Source organism: Orcinus orca, chromosome 19, assembly GCF_937001465.1.
Source record: "Orcinus orca chromosome 19, mOrcOrc1.1, whole genome shotgun sequence".
NCBI classification, from domain to species: Eukaryota; Metazoa; Chordata; class Mammalia; order Artiodactyla; family Delphinidae; genus Orcinus; species Orcinus orca.
In genome coordinates, this window is record NC_064577.1 from 35,940,434 (window position 1) to 35,965,143 (window position 24,710).

The window sequence follows — 24,710 nt, forward strand, 5'->3', positions numbered from 1 at the left end:
AAGGTTATCGACCTGGTTGACCAGACTTCAGAAAACACACCTACCACAGTTTCTCCAGATGTGGAAGAGAAGTTCGCTCATGCCCCGCCCAGGCCCGAGGCCCCCGTGGACTCCATGCTCAAGGACATGGCCACCATCATCCTGAGCACCTTCCTGCTCATTGGCTGGGTGGCCTTCATCATCACCTACCCCCTGGTAAAGCTCCACGCCTTCCCTTTCCCCTCCCACGTGTTTCTGAACCTTTGCCCATCACTCGATGTTAGTGAGGTCCAGACAAAGGTGGCAAAGAAGCAAATACATTTCTTTTCCCACTTAAAAGTCAATATTGGCTTATCTTCAAAAACATTGTAATTAAAGAGACACTCACTTCTCAGGAAAGGACAATTTTGTACCTACATCTTATAGTTTGACTGTAAAAACTGATTTGGAAACCTTGCTTGCAAATCATTTTAAAAACTGTATTTTCTTTTTTTAAGACACATAATACGTGAAAATCTGTTATTAAACTTTCCTCCCTTAAAAACTGTCTGTTTAGGGACTTCCCTGGCGGTCCAGTGGTTAAGACTTCGCCTTCCAGTGCAGGGGGTGAGGGTTTGATCCATGGTCAGGGAGCTAAGATCCCACATGCCTCACAGCCAAAAAACCAAAACATAAAACAAAAGCAATATAGTAACAAATTCAATAAAGACTTTAAAAATGGTCCACATTAAAAATTTTAAAAATCTTAAAAAAAAAAAGAAACCTGCCTGTTAGAGATATCAAATAGAGTGAGAAAGGCGGCACGGTTATTCCTTCGACTTTCTAGTTGGAAATAAGTGGCTAAAATTACATAGTTGAGTAGGTTGTGGGTTGGATAAAATATTCTGGAGGAATATTCTTTCTTTCTTTTTTTTTTTGCCTCACCACACAGCTAAAGCTAACAGTATCTTAGTTCCCTGACCAGGGATTGAACCTGGGTCCTCGGCAGTGAGAGCACAGAGTCCTAGCCACCGCACCGCCAGGGAATTCCCTGGAGAAATATTCTTTCATGAAGATGCTTGGAGCATTGAAACCTTACCACCTCAGAACACAAGTGCTCCAAAAGCTCACATCCCCGTGGAGGAATGAGGATGACAGGCCCTTCGTGGTACTCAAAATGTGTCCACCTGCATTGTTTTTTTTTTTAGCCTCACCCAGTTCTTATTCTTATCTATCCCCTACCCACAAATAAAGAAACTTGACTCTGGGAAGTTAAATAACTTTCCCAAGGTAACTCAGCTAGTAGATGGAATTTCCAGGATTACAACCCAAGTTGAAAGAAAGAGAGCGAGATCTCTAGAAAACTCCCAGGCGGGTGTTGGCTACACACCCATCCCTGCAGCCACCTTCCCACGCATGGGGTAGTAATTAATAATCACAGGTCGCTGCCACTTCAAAGTATGATGGAATGAATTGTACAGACTAAATGAGAAGAGTGTGGGGTGTGGGGAAGGCAGCATGATGAAATGGGAGTGGGACCTCGGCCAGGCTCCCTGTGTTTCAGCCCCGCTCTGCCACATCCTGGCTGTGCAGCTGTGGGCAGATGGCCAGGTGGCCCCAAGCCCCAGTGGCGTCCCCGCCTCTGCACTGCTGGTGATCTGTGCGCCAACCTCTGTCATGTGCACGGCCATGGTAGACAGCAAGCCTGGGTCTTCCCTGTGTCCACCACACTCTCAGCCACCTGGTACCCATTCTTCCTGTTTGGTTTCACTCTTGCAACAATTCCCAGACTTTTGTGGATTTTTTTTTTTTTTTTTTTTTTGGCTGCACCGTGGGGCATGCAGGGTCTTAGCTCCCCGACCAGGGGTTGAACCCGCACCCTCGGCAGTGAAAGTGTGGAGTCCTAACCACTTGACCGCCAGGGAAGTCCCCCAGACTTTCATAAAAGTCCCAGAATTGTAGAGTTGACTGGAACCCCCCTCCATCTGGCCCAGCCCTCCACCTCCAGTGGAATCCTCCTCTGTGCCCCTGAAGGGCCCTTCCAGTTGGGGGATGGGCTGTACTGGGAAGTCTAACTGGCAGGAAGAGCTCCGATCGCTGACCACGTTCTGCCCCCCGCGGCCTTCTCACTGGTCTCGTCCTGCCCCGTGGGGTCACCTCAAGTGTCCCCTCTTCCTCCGCCGCAGGAGCCTGCCCCGTCCCGTCCGCTTGCGCGCTGGGTGCTGGGCTGCACTGGCCGGGTTGTGGGTTTCTCTTCCCAGAGCCGACGTCAGCAGCGGCAGCTCCAGCACCAGCAGTTTCAGAAGGAACTGGAGAAGATCCAGCTCCTGCAACAGCAGCAACTGCCCTTCCACCCACCTGGAGATGTCGCAGCTCAGGACACCGACCTCCTGGACTCATGCGGACAGTACTCGGAGAGCTCGGCCACCAGCAGCCCCAGCACGTCCCCCAGAGCCTCCAACCACTCGCTCCACTCCAGCGGCTCCACCTCCAGGGCTGCCACCAGCCCCTTCCCGGAGCAGGATGACGAGGGTAAAGCGAGTTGCCATTTTGGTGCCGCCTTCTCTTTCTCTGGAGCACGACCTGAGGACCGTAAAGCCCCATGCCTTTCCTGGGGGTCTCCACGGGATTATGAAGTGCTGTTCCCAAGGGTTCACCGAGGTCTCACCCCCTCCCCCCCCACTCCGGGGGCGGGGCTTCTGCCCCATCCCGAGGCCTCTGCCCCACAGAGGAAGCCACCGTGGCCCTCCCTCCATCTTGCTGCACAGAGGGCTGAGAGTCGCTGCTGACCAGAGGTGCACTAGCCCTCTGGTTCGAAAGCACCCCTGAGGCAGGCCGGTGGCCACGTGCAAAGGTGCAGCTGTTGGTCTGCTTTCGTGCAGGAGGGGGGCTCAGGCCGGCGGTCAGGGCCGATCGTCTGAGGGGATTGATGTGGAACCAGTGCAGGAGACCTCAGAGTCCTGAGTCTCAGGCTGGACACTCTGCTACTGGTCTCTCCATCTCACGCGTCCCCCGGCACTCCCTGCATGTTTCCGGTGCAGACCTTTGGGTGGATCTGTAGAGAAGCCCTGTCTTCAGGCTTCTGACCTCACAGTAGTGAAAGTAAAAGCTGGAACAGAGGGCAGGGGCAGGCGAGGAGGTGGCCCTGGGCGTGACTGGGGAGGGGGCCCAGCAGCTCCTGCTCTCCAGGGCCCCTCAGTCTGAGCTCAGGAAGCTTGTAGCCACTCTAGCCTCAAGGTTGTTAGGTTATGTTTGTCCTTTTTTCTGTTCTGTCCCAGATGAGGAAACCAGCATGGTGATAGTTGGGAAAATCTCATTCTGTCCGAAGGACGTCTTGGGCCACGGAGCCGAGGGCACAATTGTGTACCGGTGAGTGGCCTGGAGAGCCCTGAGCCTTCACCACCTCGCGTGCAAGCTCCCATCGGCCCCAGGGGCACAGTGGGGTTATCGCAGTGACCAGATGGAAGAGTTCCCCACAGGGGGAAGTGATGGCCGCGGGGCAGCTGGGCGGTTGGTCAGGGCCCCCCAGGCTGTGAGGCCTTCGAGGCAGACGCTGCATCAGGTGGAAGGAGTCCCGCAGGCCCAAGGTTCTCCTGGCATTTCCACAGCCAACCCCGCTCCTCGTCCTGCAGTGGCATGTTTGACAACCGCGACGTGGCCGTCAAGAGGATCCTCCCCGAGTGTTTTAGTTTCGCAGACCGTGAGGTCCAGCTGCTGCGAGAGTCGGACGAGCACCCAAACGTGATCCGTTACTTCTGCACCGAGAAGGACCGGCAGTTCCAGTACATCGCCATCGAGCTGTGCGCGGCCACCCTGCAGGAGGTGGGTGGCCCCAGGTCACCGACGGCTCTGCCAGCGCCACCGTCGGCTCCCTTCTCCCAGCAGCTCGGGTGCAGTTTTAGGGACTGCCAGTTTCCTTATTTTTTAAATTTCTTTTTAGTAACTTTATTGAGGTTACAATACAACGTATTCGTTTTCAGTGTACGGTTTGATGCATGCTGACAAGGGTATGTACCCATTTTAACCACCAACAGTGGAAATGTAGAGCACTTCCCTCTCCCCAGATTTAGTTGTGTGGTCCCCTCGGCTGCCCGGGGCAGTCTGTGGTTGCAGTTGGTCCCTGTCTCCCTCTTGGCCTCCAGGAAACCTGGTCGATCCTTCCTCCCTTCGCCAGTCAGGGCTGGTGTGGGCTAAGGGGATGCTAGTTGATGACTTGAGTCATAAGATAATCCATTGAACCCCTTTTGTGCAGTTTCCAGGCTGTGCAACTGTGATATTTCAGTATCATTTGGCTTCATTGCAGGCTTACCTGTAGGAGGCAGTGAACTTGGGTTCCTTCCCCTCTCGTCATCTCATTATAAACTAGTAAGCTGGAGCTTTGTTTGTTTGCTTGTTTAAGTCAGTCTTTCAGGGGAAAAGAAAGTCTGCTGGAAAATACGGATTTGAACGGAGAATATTGTCAGTAAAACTTCCCATTTGTTTGTTAAAATATGATCAAAGAAAACGAGCTGACCCGATACCAAATGTTTATTAAAGCAAAAACCTTCGGGCCGAATTTTTCTAAATAAAATTGAATCACTTAAAAAAAGAGAGAGAGGGCTTTCCTGCTGGTGCAGTGGTTGAGAGTCCACCTGCCGATGCAGGGGACACGGGTTCGTGCCCCGGTCCGGGAGGATCCCACATGCCGCGCAGCGGCTGGGCCCGTGGGCCTTCGCCGCTGGGCCTGCGCGTCCGGAGCCTGTGCTCTGCAACGGGAGAGGCCACAACAGTGAGAGGCCCGCGTACCGCAAAAAAAAAAAAAGAGAGAGAGAGAAGGTATGCTGAGGAGCGAAGTCCTGAGGGCCCTGTGCCGTGACCCAGCCTTCGTGTCTCTTGCAGTACGTGGAGCAGAAAGACTTTGCCCACCTCGGCCTGGAGCCCATCACCTTGCTGCAGCAGACCACCTCGGGCCTGGCCCACCTGCACTCCCTCAACATCGGTGAGAAGCCTCCCCTTATCAGGCGGGGGGACAACTTGCTCAGGTGGGCCTTGCCTCTGTCGAAGCTCTTTGCTGCCTCACGGGGTCCCTGTTGTTGAAGAAAGAGAGGACTTAACACATTTGAGAGCCAGAACCTTTACAGGCAGCAGCGGGTCTGTTGAGAATCTGAGGAGGGCCCATCCCCATCGCAGAAGGAGTCCAAGCACGGGACTAACCTGGAGTTTTGTGTTAGTTCACAGAGACCTGAAGCCACACAACATCCTCCTCTCCATGCCCAGCGCACACGGCAGGATCAAGGCCATGATCTCCGACTTCGGCCTCTGTAAGAAGCTGGCAGTGGGCAGACACAGCTTCAGCCGCCGCTCAGGGGTACCCGGCACAGAAGGCTGGATCGCCCCGGAGATGCTGAGCGAAGACTGCAAGGAGAACCCCGTGAGTGTAGGCGTGGCTCTGTGAAAACTGCGGAAGCAGCCTCTTGTTCCCGGGGGATTCAGAGCCTCCAGGCCCGGGGGGCGGGCTGGAGCGCTCACTGCCGGAGAGGGACGTTTCTGTAGCGGAGAGCTTCTCCCCCAGCAGCACTCTGCCGGCACTCTAACACTGTCTCCTGTCCAGAGGAATGAAAGGGGTGAATGTAGGCAGTTGTCTGTTTTTTTCCCCCGTACTCTTCCAATCCTTTCCCCCCCTATTTTGGGCAACTGGAAAATCAGGACTTGCAAACTTCCAGTTTTCATTCTGTTTTTAATTTGTTTTTGTTTTTCCAGCTTTCTATTTTGAGAATTTTTAGACATACAGAAAATTGAGAGCAGTGAATACCTCTGTACCTCTACCTAGATTCAACATTCGTCCGTATTTTTCACTTTCTGTTCCTGCAACCATTCGAATATGGGTGGCAGGCCTCCCAGCCCTTTACCTTAAACACCTCAGCACACGCCTCCCAAGGACAGGTACCTTCTACCTCCTGACCACCTACCCATGCTCACACCTCAGCCATTAATACTGTTTCCATTGATACCTAGTGTTCAATGCATATTCAAGTTTCCCCAGTTGTTCACCAAATGTCTCTTGTAGAGCTGGTTTCTGTAAAGCAGGACCCAATTAGGTGTGTTTGTTACATGGCGCTTGATTGGGTCTCCTTTCATCAACACAGTTCTCCCAGCTTTCTTGTCCCACGACGGTGGCTCTTTGCAGAGTCGGGGCACTTCTCTGTAGAATGCCTCACTCGGGATTCGCTCACTCATTTCCTCTTGGTGGTATTTAACTTGCCTGTTCCTTGTATTCCTGTGAACTAGACATAGGTCTAAGGGCTTGACTAGATTCAAGTTAAGTGTTTTTGGTAAGAACAGTCCCAGGCGGGTTGTACCATTACTGCATCCCTAATGGTGAGGCCGAGTTGAAGCCGCTGGTGCAGGCGGTGACACTGGCATCTCCCCTTTGTTAGGACTGTGTGGGGCGATACTCTGGCAGAGTGTGAATATCCCACTACCAACAGTCACTCACCTGATGGTTCAGCATCCAGTGGCAATCCTTGCCTGAATCACTGCATTCAGTAGAAAGCCTACATTTATTAGCTGACATTTTTCTGTAAAGAAGAACTTTATTTATATTCCTTTTCTCTCTCTCTCTCTGTGGACTCATGGATTTAAAAAAAAATAGCAGTATAATCCATTGTAGTCCTTACTCATTTTTGTTTGTTTTTGGTTTTGTTCCTATTCCTTTTGGTACTCAGATTGTTCCAGTTTGGCCAACAGGAGCCCCTTCACGCTGGCTTCTGCATCCTTTTGCTGAGAGCCCAGTCGTGTTTGAGCACCTTGCTTTCTAGCCCAGTAAGACATTGGAGGATTATGTGGCGTTCCCTGATCAGACCTGGATGGGATCAGCCATCCTAAAATAGATTAGGTTCAGTGGAGCCTCTTATCCTACTCACGGGGGACCGCAGCTGGTCAGTTAATCAAAAAGGTCAGTTACGATGAAAAATCATAAGGAAATACATACACACCTTAAACATTTTATTTTGACTTAAAGTAAGTCATGTGACTCTTTAAGGAAGTCTTTGATGTAAGACAAGATCTTTTTTTTGACTTGGGTCCAACTGAATGGAGTTGTTCGTTTCCTCTCTTGCATGCAGCCCACTCACATCCTTCTGTGACTTCTAGATCGAGACTCAGACATTTCAGACACCTCGTAAGCGATTTGAAAGCAGAATCCTAGCTTTCAGCTATTTATGTCCTGTCGCTTACAGTTGAGTCTCCCACATCTAATTCCACAGCAGTTTTTGTAGCAACTCCCTCGCATTGAGTCTTTCCAAAGATTCAGCTTACCTCAGACTTGGCGGCCCGTGTATTCTATCAGCTTATGTAGTATTTAAACTACAAGGACAAGTGGCAGAAATGAGTTTGGGAAAGAACATAACTGAGCCTAGAGATGAGCCCATAGGGTTGGGGGTAGAGGGGCCCAGCATGTGGGACGCAAGCCCCCAGGGGGCAGCATGAGTGGAAAGGATGCTGGGGAGTCAGGCAGCCTGGGCTGCAGGAAACGGAAAACGGAGAGCATTAACGACACAGTCAGTAGGTGAGAAGTGGCCACCAGGTGAGCGCTTCAGTGGTGGTGGACTTGTTCCTCCTGTCCTGAATCTGTCACCCACCTAAGGAACATTCTGATGAAGTAGAACAAAGATGACTGGGCTCGGGAATAAGACCTGCATCTTGTCCTGGTTTGTCGCTATCCAGCAGTGACCCTGGGCTTGTCATTGAGCCTTTCTGTCCGTGTCTTCATCTGGGGATGGTGACATTTGCTCTGCTCACCTCACAGGGCTCTTGTGAAGGGTGTGTTTTCTCCAGTGAGGAAGGCGACGAGCTCCTGGCTTTCTCTCGCTAGAGCCTCACGTTGTCTGGTGGAGAATCCGAGTGGCGGGGCCTGACGTGAGGGACCCACGCCGTGCTCGGGAGCCATCCCAGTGGAACACCCCATGTAGACATGCTAGGCGTCATACACACACATTTCATCTGTAGGCAGGGAATGGTTTCACGGGATAAGTGAGACGTGGTATTAGATAACATCAAAGTGAGCTCACTGGAAATTTGTTAACTAATCTTCTTCTGGGACTGTTTTTGGGTTTTTTTGGTCTATTTTATTTATTTTTTTAACATCTTTATTGGGGTATAATTGCTTTACAATGGTGTGTTAGTTTCTGCTTTATAACAAAGTGAATCAGTTATACATATACATATGTTCTCTGGGACTGTTTTTGAACCAAAAACTTTTTTTTTTTTTTTTTGGCCACGCCACGTGGCTTGTGGGATCTTAGTTCCCTGACCAGGGATCAAACCCGCGCCCTCGGCAGTGAAAGTGCAAAGTCCTAACCACTGGACCACCAAGGTATTCCCACCAAAAACTGGTTTTATTTCGTTTATTAACCCAGTGTTAAGACCTGTCATATGTGGGCACCTTGGAAGTCCCTGGGGGGACAACAGGGAAGCAAATGCACAGAAATTCCTGCCCACGAGGAGTTGCATGCTGGTTGGGTGAAGAATAACTAGCAGCAAGGAGAGAGCGTCCTGTGGGCCGAGCACTGGTTTGAGCCACCGTTTTCACACTTAACGTGTGCATCTAATCTTCACAACAGCCCCATGGGGTCATCCTCGTTTCGTGGTCATGGACGCTGAGGCGCAGAGTGACCAGGGGGCTTCCGAGGGCCAGTGGCAGAGCCAGCAGGCATCGCAGGCATTGGGTCCAGAGCCCAGTTCTCCACTGGGACCTCCAGCACTCGGGTGGGACCTGCAGGGCACCCAGCACTGCTCTGAGGCCATCAGAACTTTCAGCCGGCTCTCCTAAGGCACCTTCTAGGTGGAAGAATCAGCAGCAACAACCCCCTCCTCTGCTGCTGAATTAGAATGAGAATTCTCCCCTGAAGCCCTCTGATGCCCTGAGTTTCTTTTCAGACCTACACGGTGGACATCTTCTCTGCGGGCTGCGTCTTTTACTACGTGATATCTGAGGGCAGCCACCCTTTTGGCAAGTCCCTGCAGCGGCAGGCCAACATCCTCCTGGGCGCCTGCAGCCTGGACTGCCTGCACCCTGAGAAGCACGGTGAGCGGGCAGCAGGGCTCGGGGGCCTCGGGAGCGGCCCCTGCGGGCGGGGGTGGGGCCGGCTCTGACTCCCCAGAGGCCCTTCTTTCCAGCTGCTCGCCCTGTGGTCCTCAGTGAACTGACGACTGGGTCCAGAGCTGGTGGAGGGCTGGGTAGGGTGTCCTCGAAGCGCCGCCTTCTAAAGCCAAGCAGTTCCCGGGTTCCTTCAGGTCACACGATGACCTGTGTGACCTGGGTAAGGCCCCCTTGGGGGACCTCTGTTTTCCAGCTTGTGACTCGTGAGGGTTAAATAATCTGAGGTCCCTTCCTGCCCTGACGTTTGGGGAGACGGAAAGGCCATGCTGCATACACTGGGCTCTCGTGTGTGGGCCAGTGGTCAGCGCGTGCGGCCTGGGCTGAGGACAGACGGGCTGGGTCCTCGCTCTCCAGGCACGCAGCTGACAAGTCTTTCTGCCTGACTTCAGGGTTTCCCGCATTATAATTGGCCCGTGACACCCCACTGTTGCCTTTTGAAAAACTTTAAACCATCTTACTGTTTTGCCCATGGATTAATTTTCCTTATTCCCTGGAGACAAAACAGATTAGCATAAAGGCTAGAATCCCATTATACAGTGATGAATGACTGCTCCTAATACCTTTGTATCTATTATTCTGATCATCTATCTAGACATGTATGCATATTTTTATAAAAATGGGGTTAAATAGTGCATAGTATTTTGCAGCACGCCCGTTTTTAAACTTCATCTTGACTCTCTCTGCGTCCGTCCGCATTCAGCCAGCACGTCATCCTGGTGGCCCACAGTCCAGCGTGTGGAGGCACAATGGTGTCACCCGAGCCTCTGATATCGAGTATTTCCAATCACTCTTTTTCACTAACCGCGCAGTGAGGACTCTCCTTGGCTGAAGTCTTGTGCAAGCTCTTATGTTATTGGATTGAGTTCCTGTCCATAGAACCTTGAGTCACAGGGCATGCAGACTGTCAGGGTTGTGGGTGTTTGCTTGTGGCTTTAGACTGGTAATAACGAGTCGCATGTTTATTTTCCTCCTTTGTAGAAGACGTTATTGCCCGGGAGTTAATAGAGAAGATGATTGCAATGGATCCTCAGAAGCGCCCGTCAGCGAAGCATGTGCTGAAACACCCGTTCTTCTGGAGCCTAGAAAAGCAGCTCCAGTTCTTCCAGGTGGAGACATTTGTTTTCTTTATCAAAAATTTTCATGTAACCTTTCCAGTTTTTTTTCCAGAAACTACAGCAAAGGACAAAGAATAAAACAAATGACCCCGTAATTCCATAACCGAGAGATAACCACAGTTGACATTTTAATATATTTTCTCCATACGGGCAGACCGGGTTTGGCTCCAGACCACCCTGATAAAGCAGATGTCGCAATAACGGGAGCCACATGAACGTTTCGGTTTCCCGGTGCATATAAGAGTCCATGTTTACACTATACTGTACTCTAAGTGTGCGATAACATTACGTCTGAGGGCAGGTGTCTTCCAGGGACCCTCACACTAGCCAGGTCACTTTGTTGTGTGTGTGTGTTTTTTTTAATATTATTAACATTTTTTGATTAATGTCCTTTTTATTTATTTATTTATTTGGCTGCACCAGGTCTTAGTTTGGCACGCGGGTTCCCTAGTCTTAGCATGTGGGTTCTTTAGTTGCGGCATGTGAACTCGTAGTTCCGGCATGCATGTGGGATCTAGTTCCCCGACCAGGGATCGAACCCGGGCCTCCTGCATTGGGAGCACAGAGTCTTAGCCACTGGACCACCAGGGAAGTCCCTATCCAGGTCACTTTGATGATCACAAGACATAGAGCAGGAATGAAGCTCACACAAAGGGACCTTCACCCCACCAGGGTTAGGATGTAAACTCTCAGTATCTCCAAGTCACGTGCCTTGCAAACACCCCCAGCTTCCGTCCGCATCACTAGCTGTACCGACGTTGCGGCTCAGCACCATGTGCCCCCCGTGTACCTGAGTTGACCATCAATCCCCCCCACCAAGGCTTTCTTCCCGCAACTGCAAGTTAGACGGCCAGCCAGTCTGACTTCATCTTCATCAAAGAAAGAAAAGCCAGGGCTTCCCTGGTGGCGCAGTGGTTGAGAGTCTGCCTGCTGATGCGGGGGATGCGGGTTCGTGCCCTGGTCCGGGAAGATCCCATGTGCTGCAGAGTGGCTGGGCCCGTGAGCCCCATGAGGCTGCTTGGTGGACCTGTCTCACTGGCCGGGGCTCAGAGAGGCCCGTGCTCAGGTGCATACCTCGGACCCCGAGCAGGATTTAGATCCAGGGCCGGGGCCTCCAGAGCCCACACTCTTGTCACCAGCTTTTCTCCTCTGAAAGAAGTCTTGGCTTCATCTGTCTTTCCTAATTGTTTGAATGAGGAGTGACAACCCTGCATCAGTCATGGCTCTGAGCATGTCCTGTTCCAGTGGGTACACAAAAGTCACAGGATGCGAATCAAAATGGACCATTTTTTTTTTTTTTTGGTTCATCGATGAATAAGGTTTGCACACGTGGCCCTGTGTGGCATGTATGTGTGAAACACGGGCGAGGCACTGCAGGTCTGAGGTGGAGATGGTCCGTGTGGGCCTCTCCTCAGCGAGTGGCAGACGGGGCTGCTCCCAGGGAAGAGGTGATGGACAGGGGAGAAGGCAGGACGCTTGCTGCCCGGCTCTGGGCTCGGGCTCAGGCTCAGGCAGGGGTGGCCGTCCCGGCACTCAGAGTGTCCGTCCTCTGGCTCTCAGAGCCTCTGCACACTGACTGTTACCTGTTGCCCTGTCTCCCTCCCAGGACGTGAGTGACCGGATAGAGAAGGAGTCCCTAGACGGCCCGATAGTGAAGCAGCTGGAGCGCGGCGGGCGGGCTGTGGTGAAGATGGACTGGAGGGAGAACATCACTGTCCCCCTCCAGACAGGTGACCTCGCGGTGCCCCCGGGGTCAGTGTTGGTGGAAGCGGTGCAAAAGCAGCAGCTGTTTCTGAGAAGCAGACGTGGAAACGGCAACTCCAGGCCGTTTGGGGCTCCAAATACCGCTTCTGGGATTGAGGCTTCCTGTGGTTTGGATACAGGTCACACCATTGCTCTGACGTGTGTCCCAGTTGTCTGAGTGACAGGTCAGTGACAGGTGTCTTGCCCTCGGCGGTCATTTCTGATCGCAGGTGAGAAAGGGAGGTGGAATTCAGACTAACACTGCCGCCCTGGGGTTCAGTCTGGGGAAGTGCGCCTGTCAGTGACAAGAATGGAGTTAGGTCATGATTTGGTCCGATTGCTTGATCCCCAGGAGCCCCAGGAATTGTTTTCTTTCGAAATCTGTTTTGTCTGTTACATTGCCTTCCTTGTTTTTTTCGTAGATCTGCGTAAATTCAGAACCTATAAAGGCGGCTCTGTCCGAGATCTCCTCCGGGCCATGAGAAATAAGGTGAGGGCTATGAGCACACGGCGGTCCGGGCGGGGCCGCAGCGCAGCCCCCCCTGCTCATATCCCTTCTCTGGGGGTCCTCCAGCCCCTCTGGATGAGGACCTCACAGAGGCTGGGAGGCCTCGGCTGCACAGGAAACACTAGAGGCTGCTTCTTCCCCTGAATGAACTTTCCCTCCAGGGATGTTGAGGCGGGGATACAGGTCACAGTGCAGCCTCTGCTAGAAGCGGGCTCCCGGGTGCTACATCCTTTGCTGACTTGTTCGGTGCCTGGATGTGCACAGATAAACTCCTTCTGACGGGGTGGGGGTGGGGGGGCCTTCCCGCCCGGGACTGGCCCCGCCCTCCCCGCGCAGGCCTCGCCCCGCCCTCCCCGCGCAGGCCTCGCCCCGCCCTCCCCGCGCAGGCCTCGCTCGGCTCCGAGGCCTCCCGGGAAGGAGGGGAAGCGGCGCCCGGTGCTGGTGGGTGGTTCCTTTACGCGGCCTAACGGTCGGTGTTTCTTGAGCGAGGGTCTTGCCGGGTCCCGCGGGCTCCTCTCTGCTGACCGTGGGTCTGTGTCGCCCCCCTCCCGTCTACAGAAGCACCACTACCGGGAGCTGCCCGAGGAGGTGCGGGAGACGCTAGGCCCCCTTCCCGACGGCTTCGTGCGCTACTTCACGTCGCGCTTCCCCCACCTCCTCTCCCACACCTACCGTGCCATGGAGCTGTGCCGCCGCGAGAGGCCCTTCCAGCCCTACTACCAGGAGCCCCCCGAGCCCCGGCCCCCAGTGACTCCAGACGCCCTCTGAGCCAGGCGGCCTCCGTGCCGGCGGCCCCGCTGGGACCTAGGGCCTGGTCTCTACAAGCCACAGCCTGGCGTCTCCTGCTGAGCAGGGAGACCAGGCTGCAAAGCCAAGTGCCTCGAGCTGCCTGCTCTGCAGCCAGCAGGGGAGGATGCTGACCCCGGAAAGTGGGAGGCGTGACCGCGCCCCCCCTCCCGACCCACGAGGGAGCTGGGAAGACATTGGCCGTGAAAGCTTGACCATCGGGGGACGGCTGCGAAGGAGGGCCATTCCCAGAGGCAGAGGGGAGCACCCTCTGCCTTCTCCTGGATAAACTCGCTTCAGACTTCCGTTTCTTTTAAAACTTCCTGTGAGATGCCACTGTGTGGGCCCTTAAGGAAGAGAGCTGAGGGAACCCTCAGTGGTGCCTACGTGCTGGGACCGGGAGCGTCTCTCTCTTGGACCAGCCGGGCCGAGGTGCACTAAGTGCAGCCTCCGCTAGAAGCAGGGCTCCGGAGGAGAGGGTGCCCGGGAGGAGGAGGACCTTCAGAGGGCGTCATCCCCAGGGACCGGAGATGCCTCACTGATCACAGACGCGCCCACAGGTTCCCAGGTCACTGTAACCAGTGTTTCCTCGGGGGTGGCGAGAGCCTTGAGGGTGGGGACGCGGTGTGGGGAGAGGCCAGCCTGGAACTCTGGAAGGTGAGTCTGTGTCTGCGGGTCTCTCAGAAACAAAGAGGATGCTGCATTCTGAGACAGCTGTGGCCCAGGGCACCGGTGGCCTGAATGGTGGCCTTTGGTGGAGTCGTGCCCTGGGGTGCTTGGGGATGTTGAGGAGCATTTGGGGGCAGGAGGTGATAAGTCCCCTGGCTATGAAGGAAAGCAGCTCCGATCCCGGCAGGGACAGGCCTTTGGGACCAGAGGGGAGCAGGCCAAACGGGACACTCGTGGCCCCCCGGGGAGAGCCCTGGCCAGCAGGTGGGCGATGAGGCTGCTCTGTCCCTGGGGCTGGCAGGACGGGCCAGGGGTTAGAGGGCCAAGGCCAGGGTCACCACACACTTTCGGGCAGGCTTTTATGTTTCTCTTGGCAGATTTTAATAACTTTATATTTTGATCATACTGTAGAATGCTACATTAGCGTGAGCTGAACTTAACTTGAAGCTTGTGAGGAAGTAATGCAAGATATAGAATACATCTTCTATTTTGTAAGGTACCCAAAGTCCCATCCCCTCCAGAAAGAGTGTTCGTATGTTGAACATTCTCTAATGCTGAAGAGTAAAACGTTATAGCAACACTATATACATGTATGAAAGTAATATTCTCTAAATTATGTCAATACCATGGGGTTTTTTCCCCCTAAAATTAATATAATTTTTAACTTTAGTTTTAGTCAAAAACTCCTCTGTCTTTTCTCTACCGAGAGCCTTAGAGGTTAAATGCAGTCAGGGTACCACGTAAGGAAGCGTTTTGCGTGTGCTTTCTCCAGCCAGGGGAATGGATCGTTGCAGTTCGGTCCTAGTGAACCCAGAGACTCCTCTCAGGAGGAAGAATGTTACTGTCTGGTTTTACTAACTAACAGAGAAATCGCTGTTTCTTCTCCTTGTAAGACGTTTTCTGGTGGTGGATTTGAATGAGGGCCACTCATCAAAAGCGCTCATTCTGCCTTCAGAGAATTCAGTTCCCTTCCTTTCCTAATGCCTAATGTCACTTTTTTTTCTTTTCTCCTTTTACTGTTATCCTACATCTTTAAACCTCATCAGTTACCTCATTTAGACCTGGGAACCCCGGCATCCTTGGTCAGCATCGTGGTGTCTTGTACCACGCTGTCCGTTTTTCAGGAACACAGCCGGACGGTTTTCTTCTCCCCGCTCTGATGCTCCTGAGCCAGCGCCCTCCCGCGCTGTTCTGTGGCGGCTCTGCAGGTCGCTTTGCCGCCGGGCCTGACCGGTGAGACAGTACGAAGTGGAGAAGGTGCCGTGAGCGATTTAAAGGACCGTCAGCTTCCTGTGCTGGGGGCAGTGGGGGGCGGGGCTGTTGGCGAGGCAGCTGCCTTGCCTCGTGGTCGCTGCTGAATGTTCTCTCTGGGGAGTAGCCAGGTCATTCTCAGCAGCCCAGGGTTTATGTCATCTCTCTGTTTTGGCCCAGCTTGCCTCCAGGACAGCTTTTTTTAAAATTCCTTTTCTGTTTGCAATACTAGTTTTTAACTACCCAACTTTCTCAAACTCATTTATTCAATGTATTTTATTTGAGCACTTACTGTATGAGCTGGGCAGGATATCGCATGCTAGGGACACAGGTGAACAAAATAGGCAAAACCTTGGCTTTCATATGAGCCAGTGATAGACGGCAGTGAGTAAATATCAGTGCTGCAAAGAAGATGCGGGCGTGGGGAAGGGCGTGCGTTTGGGGTTTTCACCCATCAGATCCGGGGTCAGATTGCCTTCTGTCCATCTTCTCTCCGTCACCTTTGGGAACCCAGTCACCCGTCAGTCCTCCAGGCCACTTGAAAAGGTCTCTTGTGGGCACCATCTGGTTTATCCCATCCTGGTCTCTAGAATTCTGGTTTCCTGTTGTGCTCGGCACAGCGGGAAGGTGTCTTCCTTTCTCGAAAAGAGGGTTCTGCACCTGCCGCGTGTCCTGTCACTGCTGAGCTGTTTGATCTTTAGTACGATTCTTTGAAGGCTGTTTGACTTTTTACAAGTACACCATCTTCATCTTTAAGACAGAACTTATTCGCATCTGTTAGGGATCCCAAGGACACCATAATCTATTTAAATCTTGTGTTGACCCTTGTATCGAATCTGTCTTTGGCACACCTGCCAGAATTCTCATGTTGCTTATTGAGTCCTTTTAACTTTAATTTTTAGAGAGCTCCACCTGTCACTGGGCACCAGAGTGTCTGCACTCTTGGGAATCATTGGTGTTACATGATAAGTCACTAAACCACCTGGTGGCTGATGTATAAAATCCCAGATGCAAAGGTCCCCTCCCATCTCCCCCTCACTCAGTGCAAGAGTCATCATAGGCTCTTCCCAGGGAGACGTTATTCCGACCCATTACACGTATTTCAGTGGAAGAGCCACAGGTTAGTGGGTCCAGCAAAGTGCTTCCTTTCCACCAACTGGAGAAGAAGGGTCCTTATCAGAGCTCGCCCTGATGCTTTGGGGGAGGTTTTGTGTGAACGCGATTCATTTATCACCGCAGTGAAAGAGATGAACTGGTGGTTGATCTGACCTCGAAGGTGTGGGGGGCCTTTGGGTTGCAGGGCTTTGTCCTCTTGGCCACTTTCTTCTCTGAAGGTAGACTGTGGCCAGGCTTGGATTTCCCGGGACTGTTCTCATTGTGCATCTCTGGTCATCGGATCCTCAGCCTTGAAGTCCTCCAGGAAGGTGGGCTGGTTCCGTTTTCACAGCCTTCTGTGCTGGAAGACAGAGCACAGCACACCTGTAAGGAGCCTCTTTAAATTCTCTTTAGCTTTCTCTCTGCTCATTTAGCTTCTGAAATCCCTCTTCCTCGTATTTTCCAGTGTTTCTTTTCCTTGGCCACCCTTCACCATCCCGGAGTAGTTGTTTCAGTTAACTGTGCTCTGGCGCATTGGCCTTGCCTGGAAGAAAGTTGCCAGGTGTCCTGTACAGATGAGCCAGAATTCCGCCTTCCAGTGTTGGACCCGTTATCCTTTAAACCAAAGTGTCTACTCGTCCTTGTACTTGGTTTTCTTTATGAAACAGTGATTTCCACGTGTAATAGGTCCTGATTTTTTTATCGGCACTTAAATCCTCTCTGTATTCATTGGAAAACCACAAAGACAGCATCTGCGATGAGCCTCCCCCCAGAGCAGCCTTAACCAACACTTCCAGCCAAAGTCCCCACCCCACCCGCCTCACCCCGTGCTCTTGAGTGTCTGGCGGGTACAGTATTCCTTTTCAGTGTCCCAGAAGCTGTGACGGGGGAGTCCCCGCTTACCTAGAAAGCATTACCGGTCAACTCTGCAGCATTCTCAGATGCAAACCTTAGGTAGCGTTCTTTTTGCAGTGACCTATTTATTTAACCTATTTATATTTATTTAATTTTTACTCTGAAGTGTATCCAGTGACAATTGAACTTGCTTAAAGCACATCAGATTTGCTTTGGACAACACCCCTGACCATTTAAAAACTGGAAACGGAAAAGTTATACTGCATCCTTCCACAGGATGGACGCCTTATAGTAGTTTTGTCATTAAAGGATAAATAATTTGGTTGGGGTAAAAATGTTAATTTTTAAGTGATTTTTTTTTTTTTTTTAAATTCTGTGCCATTGTGTCTTCTCTGTGGACAGTTAATTGTTGGATGGGTCTGTGTTAATTGTGTGATACAATCCTCTGTGGAACCTGAAATCCTCTTTTTAGCTTTGTATTTTATAAACTGCCAGGTTGTACAGTTTTTATGTGTATTTTTAAAGCTTGATGGCGTGAGGGTATCTAAGTTAAACGGCCTATTTTTGTACCTCCTGTACAGTTTTATAATTCTGCTGATTGATAATGGCACCTGATGCTGAACCGACCACAAATAAAAGTAGTTTTAGATTTGGAAGCCAGCTCCATCTTCTTAGAGGCTTGACCACCACTGTCAGACCAGGGGTCGTTCTTGGCTGTCTTCCTGGGTTGGAGTCTGGCTAGTGGAGCCGGAGCAGTGGGCTTAGCGGGTGGGAGGATGGACGGGAGAGGTGTGTGTGTTTACTTGCTGGTGTTCATGGCAGGGTCCGGGGGCTGGAGAGTCCTCCTTAGTTTCTGTGGGCAAAGCTTCCTTGAAACACTGCAGGAAGTCCCCCAAAGTATTGATTTGGGCTGAATTCCAGGAAGGTGGCCATGTTGGGACAGACATGCCTCCTGATGAGGCAGGGTTTGGGGCAGGTGTAAATAGGTTATAGGACCAGGAAATCCACAAGGGGAAAAACACCAGGGAGGTAACTCAGCCAGCACAGCTACGGGAAAGCCGTGACCTGTGCGTGTCAGAAGCACAAAAGACACCTGCCCAGACGCCAAGGAATGAGCTCAGCAGCCGGTCTGTTGGATTTTAGGATCCTGGCAACATGCTCTCACCTTCTCTTACCCCATCCGCTCTGGTGAAATCAGAGGAGGCTCTGCTTTCTCTTGCACCACCAGGAGGGAGCTGCTCACAGGAGGACGCCGAGGGCCCACTGGCCCCAGGACAGCGTAGCAGAGGCTCTGCGTGGAGGCTGGCCCCCTCTGGCCTGCCAACCAGCGTCCCATCCCCCCATTCCCCACCCCCACCCAGTGGGCCCCAGGAGTGCACCTGAGAGCCATGGACACACCCTCTGTCCGAAGCATGGTCCTTGGACGCACGCGGGGCTTCAAGACCCTGTTGGCACCTGCTGGCTGCTTCCTGTTGCTTGGGTTCCCCGCAGAGCTGTTAAGCCAGGGTTGGGATGGTGTCCTGGACTGGCTGGTAGCACCCTCAGCTGCTGCTGAGGACAGGGAGAGGTGCGGGCCCTCAGGAGGGAGGCCAGCAGGTGGTCAGGCCGGGGCCACAGTCTCAGGGCACTGAGGTAGGGTGTGTCGCTTTCATGCTGAGTCAGGGTAGGGCTGGGAAGAGGATTTTTTTTCTGAGTGTTTTGGTTATTAAATATATGTGCAGATGTACCCAAATGTATTCCATCAGTGAATGCACCTATCTGACTGTCTTTCTATGTTTGTCCCATCTCTCTTCTGTGTGCTAGACCCATGCCTTAGCTTCACGAGACCGTAACAGCCAACGTCACAGCCCAGCCTGCTTGCCCTTCCCACAGGGCTGGGCACTGCACTGGGGCGTCTGTGCCCCAGTGGCTGGTGGGCCGCATTCCCTTCTCCCTGCAGACCAGTATTTCCCCAAGATCAAGAACATTGAAATGAAATTAGAGCATTCTTTAACACCATACACAAAAAACAAGCTCAAAATGGATTGAAGACCTAAATGTAAGGCCAGATACTGTAAAACTCACAGAGGAAAACATGGGCAGAACACTCCCTGACATAAATCACAGCAAGATCTTTTTCAGTCAATTACTCTGGGAGATACTAGATAAAAATAAACAGATGGGACCTAATGAAACTGAAAAGCTTTTGCACAGCAAAGGAAACCATAAACAAAACGAAAAGACAACCCTCAGAATGGGAGAAAATAGTTGCAAATGATGCGACCGACAAGGGATTAGTCTCCAAAATTTACAAACAGCTCATGCGGCTTAATATCATCAAAACAAAGAACATTTAACATCCTTCACTTTGGTGAGAGGCTGCCTAGACCCTTCGCCAAGGCCATAAATCAGGTCATGAACCCGTGTCTGGGCCAATGAACTGTGGGCAGAGGAGCAGGGCTGGTGAGACCATGGCAACCCCTGGGAAACCATGTTGGAAGACAGCAGGGGTTCCCGGGGGAAGTTTCCTGAAACAGGAGGGGCAGGGTGGGCAAGAGAGCAACTGTGTAAATAAACTTGGCCTCTGAGAGGGCTGGCAGGTGAGCCCAATAAGTACTCTTCCCTGCCCCCTCCTCCCTGAGCCTCTCCAAATCCACCTTCCCCTGCCCAGCCCGCCTCAGAGCCACAGAAGTACGCTCAGCAAGTTTGCTAGCAGGCAATGCAAAGCTAGAAAGAGTAGCTAATCACCAAGACGATACATGACCCAATTAGGAGTCCAGAAGATATCGGGAAACCGGAATGCTGAGCCCAAAGAAAGGTGATGGGAAATGCGTCAGACCTTGCCATTGACGATGGGGCTGGGGGTGGAGGGCAGGCGGTGAGGGGCCTGGAAACTGTTGCAGACTTTTTTTTTTTAAAGATTTTTTTTGACGTGGACCATTTTTCGAGTCTTTATTGAATTTGTTAAGAGTATTGCTTCTGGGTTTTTTTTGTTTTGTTTTTTTAATGTTTTCGTTTTTTGGCCCCGAGGCATGTGGGATCTTAGTTCCCCTACCAGGAATTGAACCCGCACCCCCTGCATTGGAAGGCAAAGTCTTAACCTCTGGACCGAGAGGGAAGTCCCTGTCACAGACATTTGAAGACACAGGAGTTTGGCCGAGTGAGACGTGGGGGCAGCTGGTGGGCGCTCGGATGTCTGTCGTGTGATGAGCAGGCTTTGCTGTCTTGCTCCAGGGAGTCTGAGCTGGAAGAGGGGCAGCAGGGTCCCCAACAGCAGATCCCGGCTCCCGGAGAGAGGGCTGCCTAACAGCTTGAGCCGCCCAGCAGGGCCAAAGGAGGATTGCAAGTGAGCGAGTGGAGGAATCCAACAGAGGGGAAGGGCCTCACCCTGAACAGACGAGGGGAATTCTTCTTTGGGTCAGAGGTTGAACTCGGGTCCCTTCCAAATAAGCATCTGTGCCTGAGGCCCACCCCTCCCTCTTATGAGTTCCTGGAAAAGGGCTGCACAGTGGATGTGAATCACAGGAAGTGGGGAGGGGAGGCACCCAGAAAGAACTGTTCACGATGGGGTGGGGTGGGGTAGCCATGCTCCAGGATTCTTCAGGGGCGTCCCCTGCTCCAGACGAGGTGCACTGAGAGGTGGCTGGTATCAGGTGAGAGAACCAAGGGCCACAGCTGACACATCGAGGACAATTTCCCAAAGTTTGTAGCTTAGAATGTTAGTTCCAACGGAGATTAAACTTAGAAAAAAAGGGCTCAATGACCAAATAAGTTCAGGAAATGCTGAATTAAATAGATTCCCTCTTCACTGTAATACCATTCAGAGGCCTTTTACATGCTAACGGGATATTCTCCTAGAGGGAATATACCCTTATCTCCAATTTTTGCCTTTAATTAAAAAAAAAAGAAAAGAAAAGAAGGAGGGGTGTTTGGAGTGACAGAAATAATGCTATATTTTCATCAGATCTTATTTTCCTCTTTCCGGATACCCAGGAAGACAGCAGTCCCAGACTCCCTTGAAGTTAGCTTAGGACATGTGACTAATTCCGGCCACTGGTCCATTTAAGAGCCAGCACGACACTCCAGTGCTCTCCGTTCGACTCAGTGATGGGCCATCGTGGAGGCACAAAACGGAAGCCACGTGAATCAGAGTCACCTGACTCAGAACAGACTTCTCATCAGCGAAACAAGAAACCCTTGCACTCGGCCACAGAAATGTCTGGGTTCATCACCGCGGCTGAGCTGAGCCCTCCTGACTCAGACAGTAGGTACAGGTCCAGGGAAAAGGCCACTACATATGCCCAGGAAATGTGAGGCCGATGCTGGACTGTCTGCCTTTAGCAGGATCGAAAGCTGGTGCTCTCAGATGACGCGAGGGCGCGGAGAAGAGGGATTCTCTACCTGCTGCTCTGACTTTCCCCACCAACAAATAACATGTTTGGCCCTGATGGTTACCTGGACTGGCTTACCTGGATGGTTACCGTGCTGGGGCAACACCTGATGCGATGTAGGCTGAACGCAACTAGGGGAGGTGGGTGGAGCAGGGAATAGCGCATCCCCCACTGCCCTTCCTTGGCACAAGGCTGCAGGGTTTGTTGTGGTATCTTTTCCCAGGGACTGGGATGGCCAGGTTGGAAGGGAGGGGGTGGAGGGTGAAGATGGAGAGGAGATGCCTTCTCCTCAGCACCCAGAACAATTTTAGGGGGAGCGAAGGGGGGACAAAGGGTCAGAAGGTGGATAACTTACCCTCGGCCCCGCGAAGTGTGGAGTTGAGGTCTGACTTCCGTTCTGGGAGGCTCAGAAGCCCACCTTCTTTCTCTCGTGCTGCAGAAGGAAGAAACAGGAAAAGCACAATAAAACCGCAATGCTGAAAAACACAATAAAACCACAGCTGTTGCTTAGCAAAGCTGCTCTTCCCCTTGCAGCCTGTGAGCCGTGGTGTGTCACTCCAGGTGGCTGGTGGCTGTCACAGGGGCTGGGAGGGCAGGCAGAGAGTGGAGAAAGTGTTGGCTGAAAAGGAAGCCCTCTTATGTCGGATTTGCTGTAACCAGATCTTGACAAAGCCCAGTGCCGTTTTTCAATTGTTCAAACGTTTTTAGCGAAGCCGGTGGTTTTCAAACTTTGACGGTATCAGAGCCATGGTCTGAGGGACTTGGTAAACATACACATGCCCAGGCCCTATCCTGCTTCAGCAAGCCAGGGCCTCTGCATTCTTTAACCTCCCGGTGATGCTTATTATAGAAAGAAGTTTCACAAGATGATCATCGTTAATGCTGTGGTGTGACTTTCACCTGTTAAAAATGAATATCTATCAGTTTTAAAATTCCAATTTGAATGATATTGAATATACTTTTTTAAAAAATCCTGGTTTCCACAAGCCAGTGCCGGGGACTGAGAGGTAGCTGGTCATCCAGTTCCACAGCGGGGTGAGTTGTCTTACTGCAGCAGGGGCAGAGTGCCGGCTCATCTGGTTTGAAAGAATGAGGCCGAGGCCTCGGTCAGGGACCCCCCAGGACCCACCCCCCGCCCCCTGCCGTGTCAGCAGAGTGTGATCCATGGAAACCTTTGCGATGGTCTCCTGATGCTTGTTTGCACTGAAGTCTGGGTGCGGGGCACGGGGGGAGCCCTTTTAACCTAAAGGCTTGCGTGCTTCCCCTAAGAAAAACGTGCTTCTGTATTTTTTAAACAGTCATCTCCCCTCCGTTTTCTCTTTTTATTTTCTGGAACTTTTAACAGTAGAATGTTGGGACTCTGGGTTTAACCCTCCATGTCACTTATCTTTTATTTCTTATATTCCATTTGTTGTTTTTTGTGCCTCTTGGAAATTTTCCAAGTTTTCTGTGATGCTTTTGTTAGTTTCAACAATCCTTTTTTTTTTTTAACGATCCCCCCAGATGGCGGGATCTGCGTTCCCCGACCAGGGATTGAACCCAGGGCCACGGCAGTGACAGCACCGAGTCCTAACCACTGGACCACCAGGGAAATCCCTCAGCCATCTTTTTTTTTTTAATAAGAGTTTTAATCTATTTATTTATTTATTTATTTATTTATTTTTGGCTGCGTTGGGTCTTTGTTGCTGCATGTGGGCTTTCTCTAGTTGCGGCAAGCGGGGGCTACTCTGTTGCAGTGCAAGGGCTTCTCATTGCGGTGGCTTCTCGTTACAGAGCACGGGATCTAGGCACACGGGCTTCAGTAGTTGTGGCACACAGGCTCAGTAGTTGTGGCTCATGGGCCGTAGAGCACGGGCTCAGTAGTTGTGGCATGCGGGCTCAGTAGTTGTGGCGTGCGGGCTTAGGTGCTCTGCGGCATGTGGGATCTTCCCCGACCAGGGCTCGAACCCGTGTCCCCTGCATTGGCAGGTGGATTCTTAACCACCAGGGAAGTCCCTCAGCAATCATTTTTTTAATCTCCAAGGGTTCTTGATCCCTGTCCCATTCTTACGGGGAAATTAGTATTTGAGTAAAACAAGTAGACTTTTTTTGTGTGTTTTTCAGTTCCCTGTATTATCTCTGTATCCTTTGAGATCATTTTTGTTTATCTTGATCTTTCCCAAGTTGCAGATTTTCTTAAATGTCTGGTGATCCTTGATAGGTTACACACACTTAAAAATGAGGCCATGAAAAAGTGATTGAGGCCCCATGTTGGTGGGTAGACCTTGTCAACTGATGAGCTCTGTTTTTAGGTAACCGTATGGGAACCCTTAAATGCCAGTTTGCAGAGGTCTTTGCTCTGGGGTTCTTAAGTGTCTTTGGAGAAGAATCTTCTGATCGTTGGCCTCGGGATTGGCTACTGCTGTCTGCCCCTCTACATCAGGGGTAGGGAGGAAGGGTCAAATGTTCTATGAACCAACTTCTAGTTAAATCCAGTTCCCACATGTCACTCCCAACCTCCACCCTCCTTCCCTGAGTCTCCAAGTTGAAGCCTCTCTCTGGTTCCATTGGGTAAATCTGCCCTCCTTAGCTACATCTCACTCATGCATAACTGTAGGTGGAGGCAACCTTGGCTAGAGCTGCAGCCTGCGGAGGAAACCTTGTCTGTTTGGGGATGGGGGATACCATAGGGGCACAGCAGGAGCAAAGAGGGGACACTGGGGGCGTGGATGGAAGAGTGGTTGGCCTTGGGGTCCAGACTGATGGAGGAAGACAGGGATGCAGTCGGAGAAGATTCTGGAGATGAAGAATATGGAGGGAAGCAGTATTGCATGGTGACAAAGTAAGATGTGACTGAAGGGGTGGGTGGTAGGATGGAGGTAAAGACTTGTAGTTGAGGAATGGAGCAGATGTTGGCGCTCAGGTGGGCCTTCTGGTAGACACAGTGGTTGCCCAGGGTGACAGCAGGAGTCAGGGGTGGGGGAGGTAGGGGGAAACAGGAAGAGCCAATGTCCTCCATGAACCCCAGGTAGGAGGAACGGCTATGAACTCCAGGTAGGGGAAATGGCCTTGAGATGCAGAACTGGCACATGAGGGAGGGCTTGCTTCCAGAACGCTGAAGCCATGTGGGGCCAGCCAGTACCCAATGCCCGCCCAGCCCCGAGATACGAGGAATGGGGGAAGAGGCATCCTCACAGGGGGCCCAGCTCCAGTCAGGGCAAGAAAACAAAGGGAGGGTCTGT

General features: G+C 51.9%; 1 protein-coding gene, 1 long non-coding RNA gene and 1 other non-coding gene across 5 annotated transcripts in view; 1 reads left to right on the forward strand and 2 right to left on the reverse strand.

Annotated features, from left to right (window-relative positions):
- Positions 1–17,775, forward strand: part of ERN1 (endoplasmic reticulum to nucleus signaling 1) — an 82,485-nt gene extending 64,710 nt beyond the window's left edge. Inside the window, exons 12-22 of one of the 3 annotated variants that reach the window (XR_004486449.2) lie at positions 4–195; positions 2,220–2,490; positions 3,237–3,327; positions 3,591–3,780; positions 4,837–4,936; positions 5,169–5,368; positions 8,875–9,022; positions 10,076–10,203; positions 11,819–12,140; positions 12,378–12,445; positions 13,022–13,076. Coding sequence is in view for 2 of the 3 variants with exons in the window: in XM_004275634.4 (XP_004275682.1) it covers positions 4–195; positions 2,220–2,490; positions 3,237–3,327; positions 3,591–3,780; positions 4,837–4,936; positions 5,169–5,368; positions 8,875–9,022; positions 10,076–10,203; positions 11,819–11,942; positions 12,378–12,445; positions 13,022–13,231 (1,722 nt within the window). In the remaining variant the exon portion in view is untranslated. The other 2 variants (XM_004275634.4, XM_049702158.1) reach the window with 2 other exon arrangements.
- LOC117203585 (uncharacterized) lies at positions 4,634–21,859 on the reverse strand. Its single transcript, XR_004486450.2, has 3 exons — positions 18,499–21,859; positions 5,152–5,540; positions 4,634–5,024 (listed from the first exon to the last, which is right to left on the reverse strand). It is a non-coding gene; the product is annotated as an uncharacterized LOC117203585 (long non-coding RNA).
- A 1,148-nt stretch (positions 21,860–23,007) lies between these two features.
- On the reverse strand, positions 23,008–23,080 carry TRNAD-GUC (transfer RNA aspartic acid (anticodon GUC)). Its single transcript has one exon. It is a non-coding gene; the product is annotated as a tRNA-Asp (tRNA).
- Between the last annotated feature and the right edge of the window lie 1,630 nt (positions 23,081–24,710).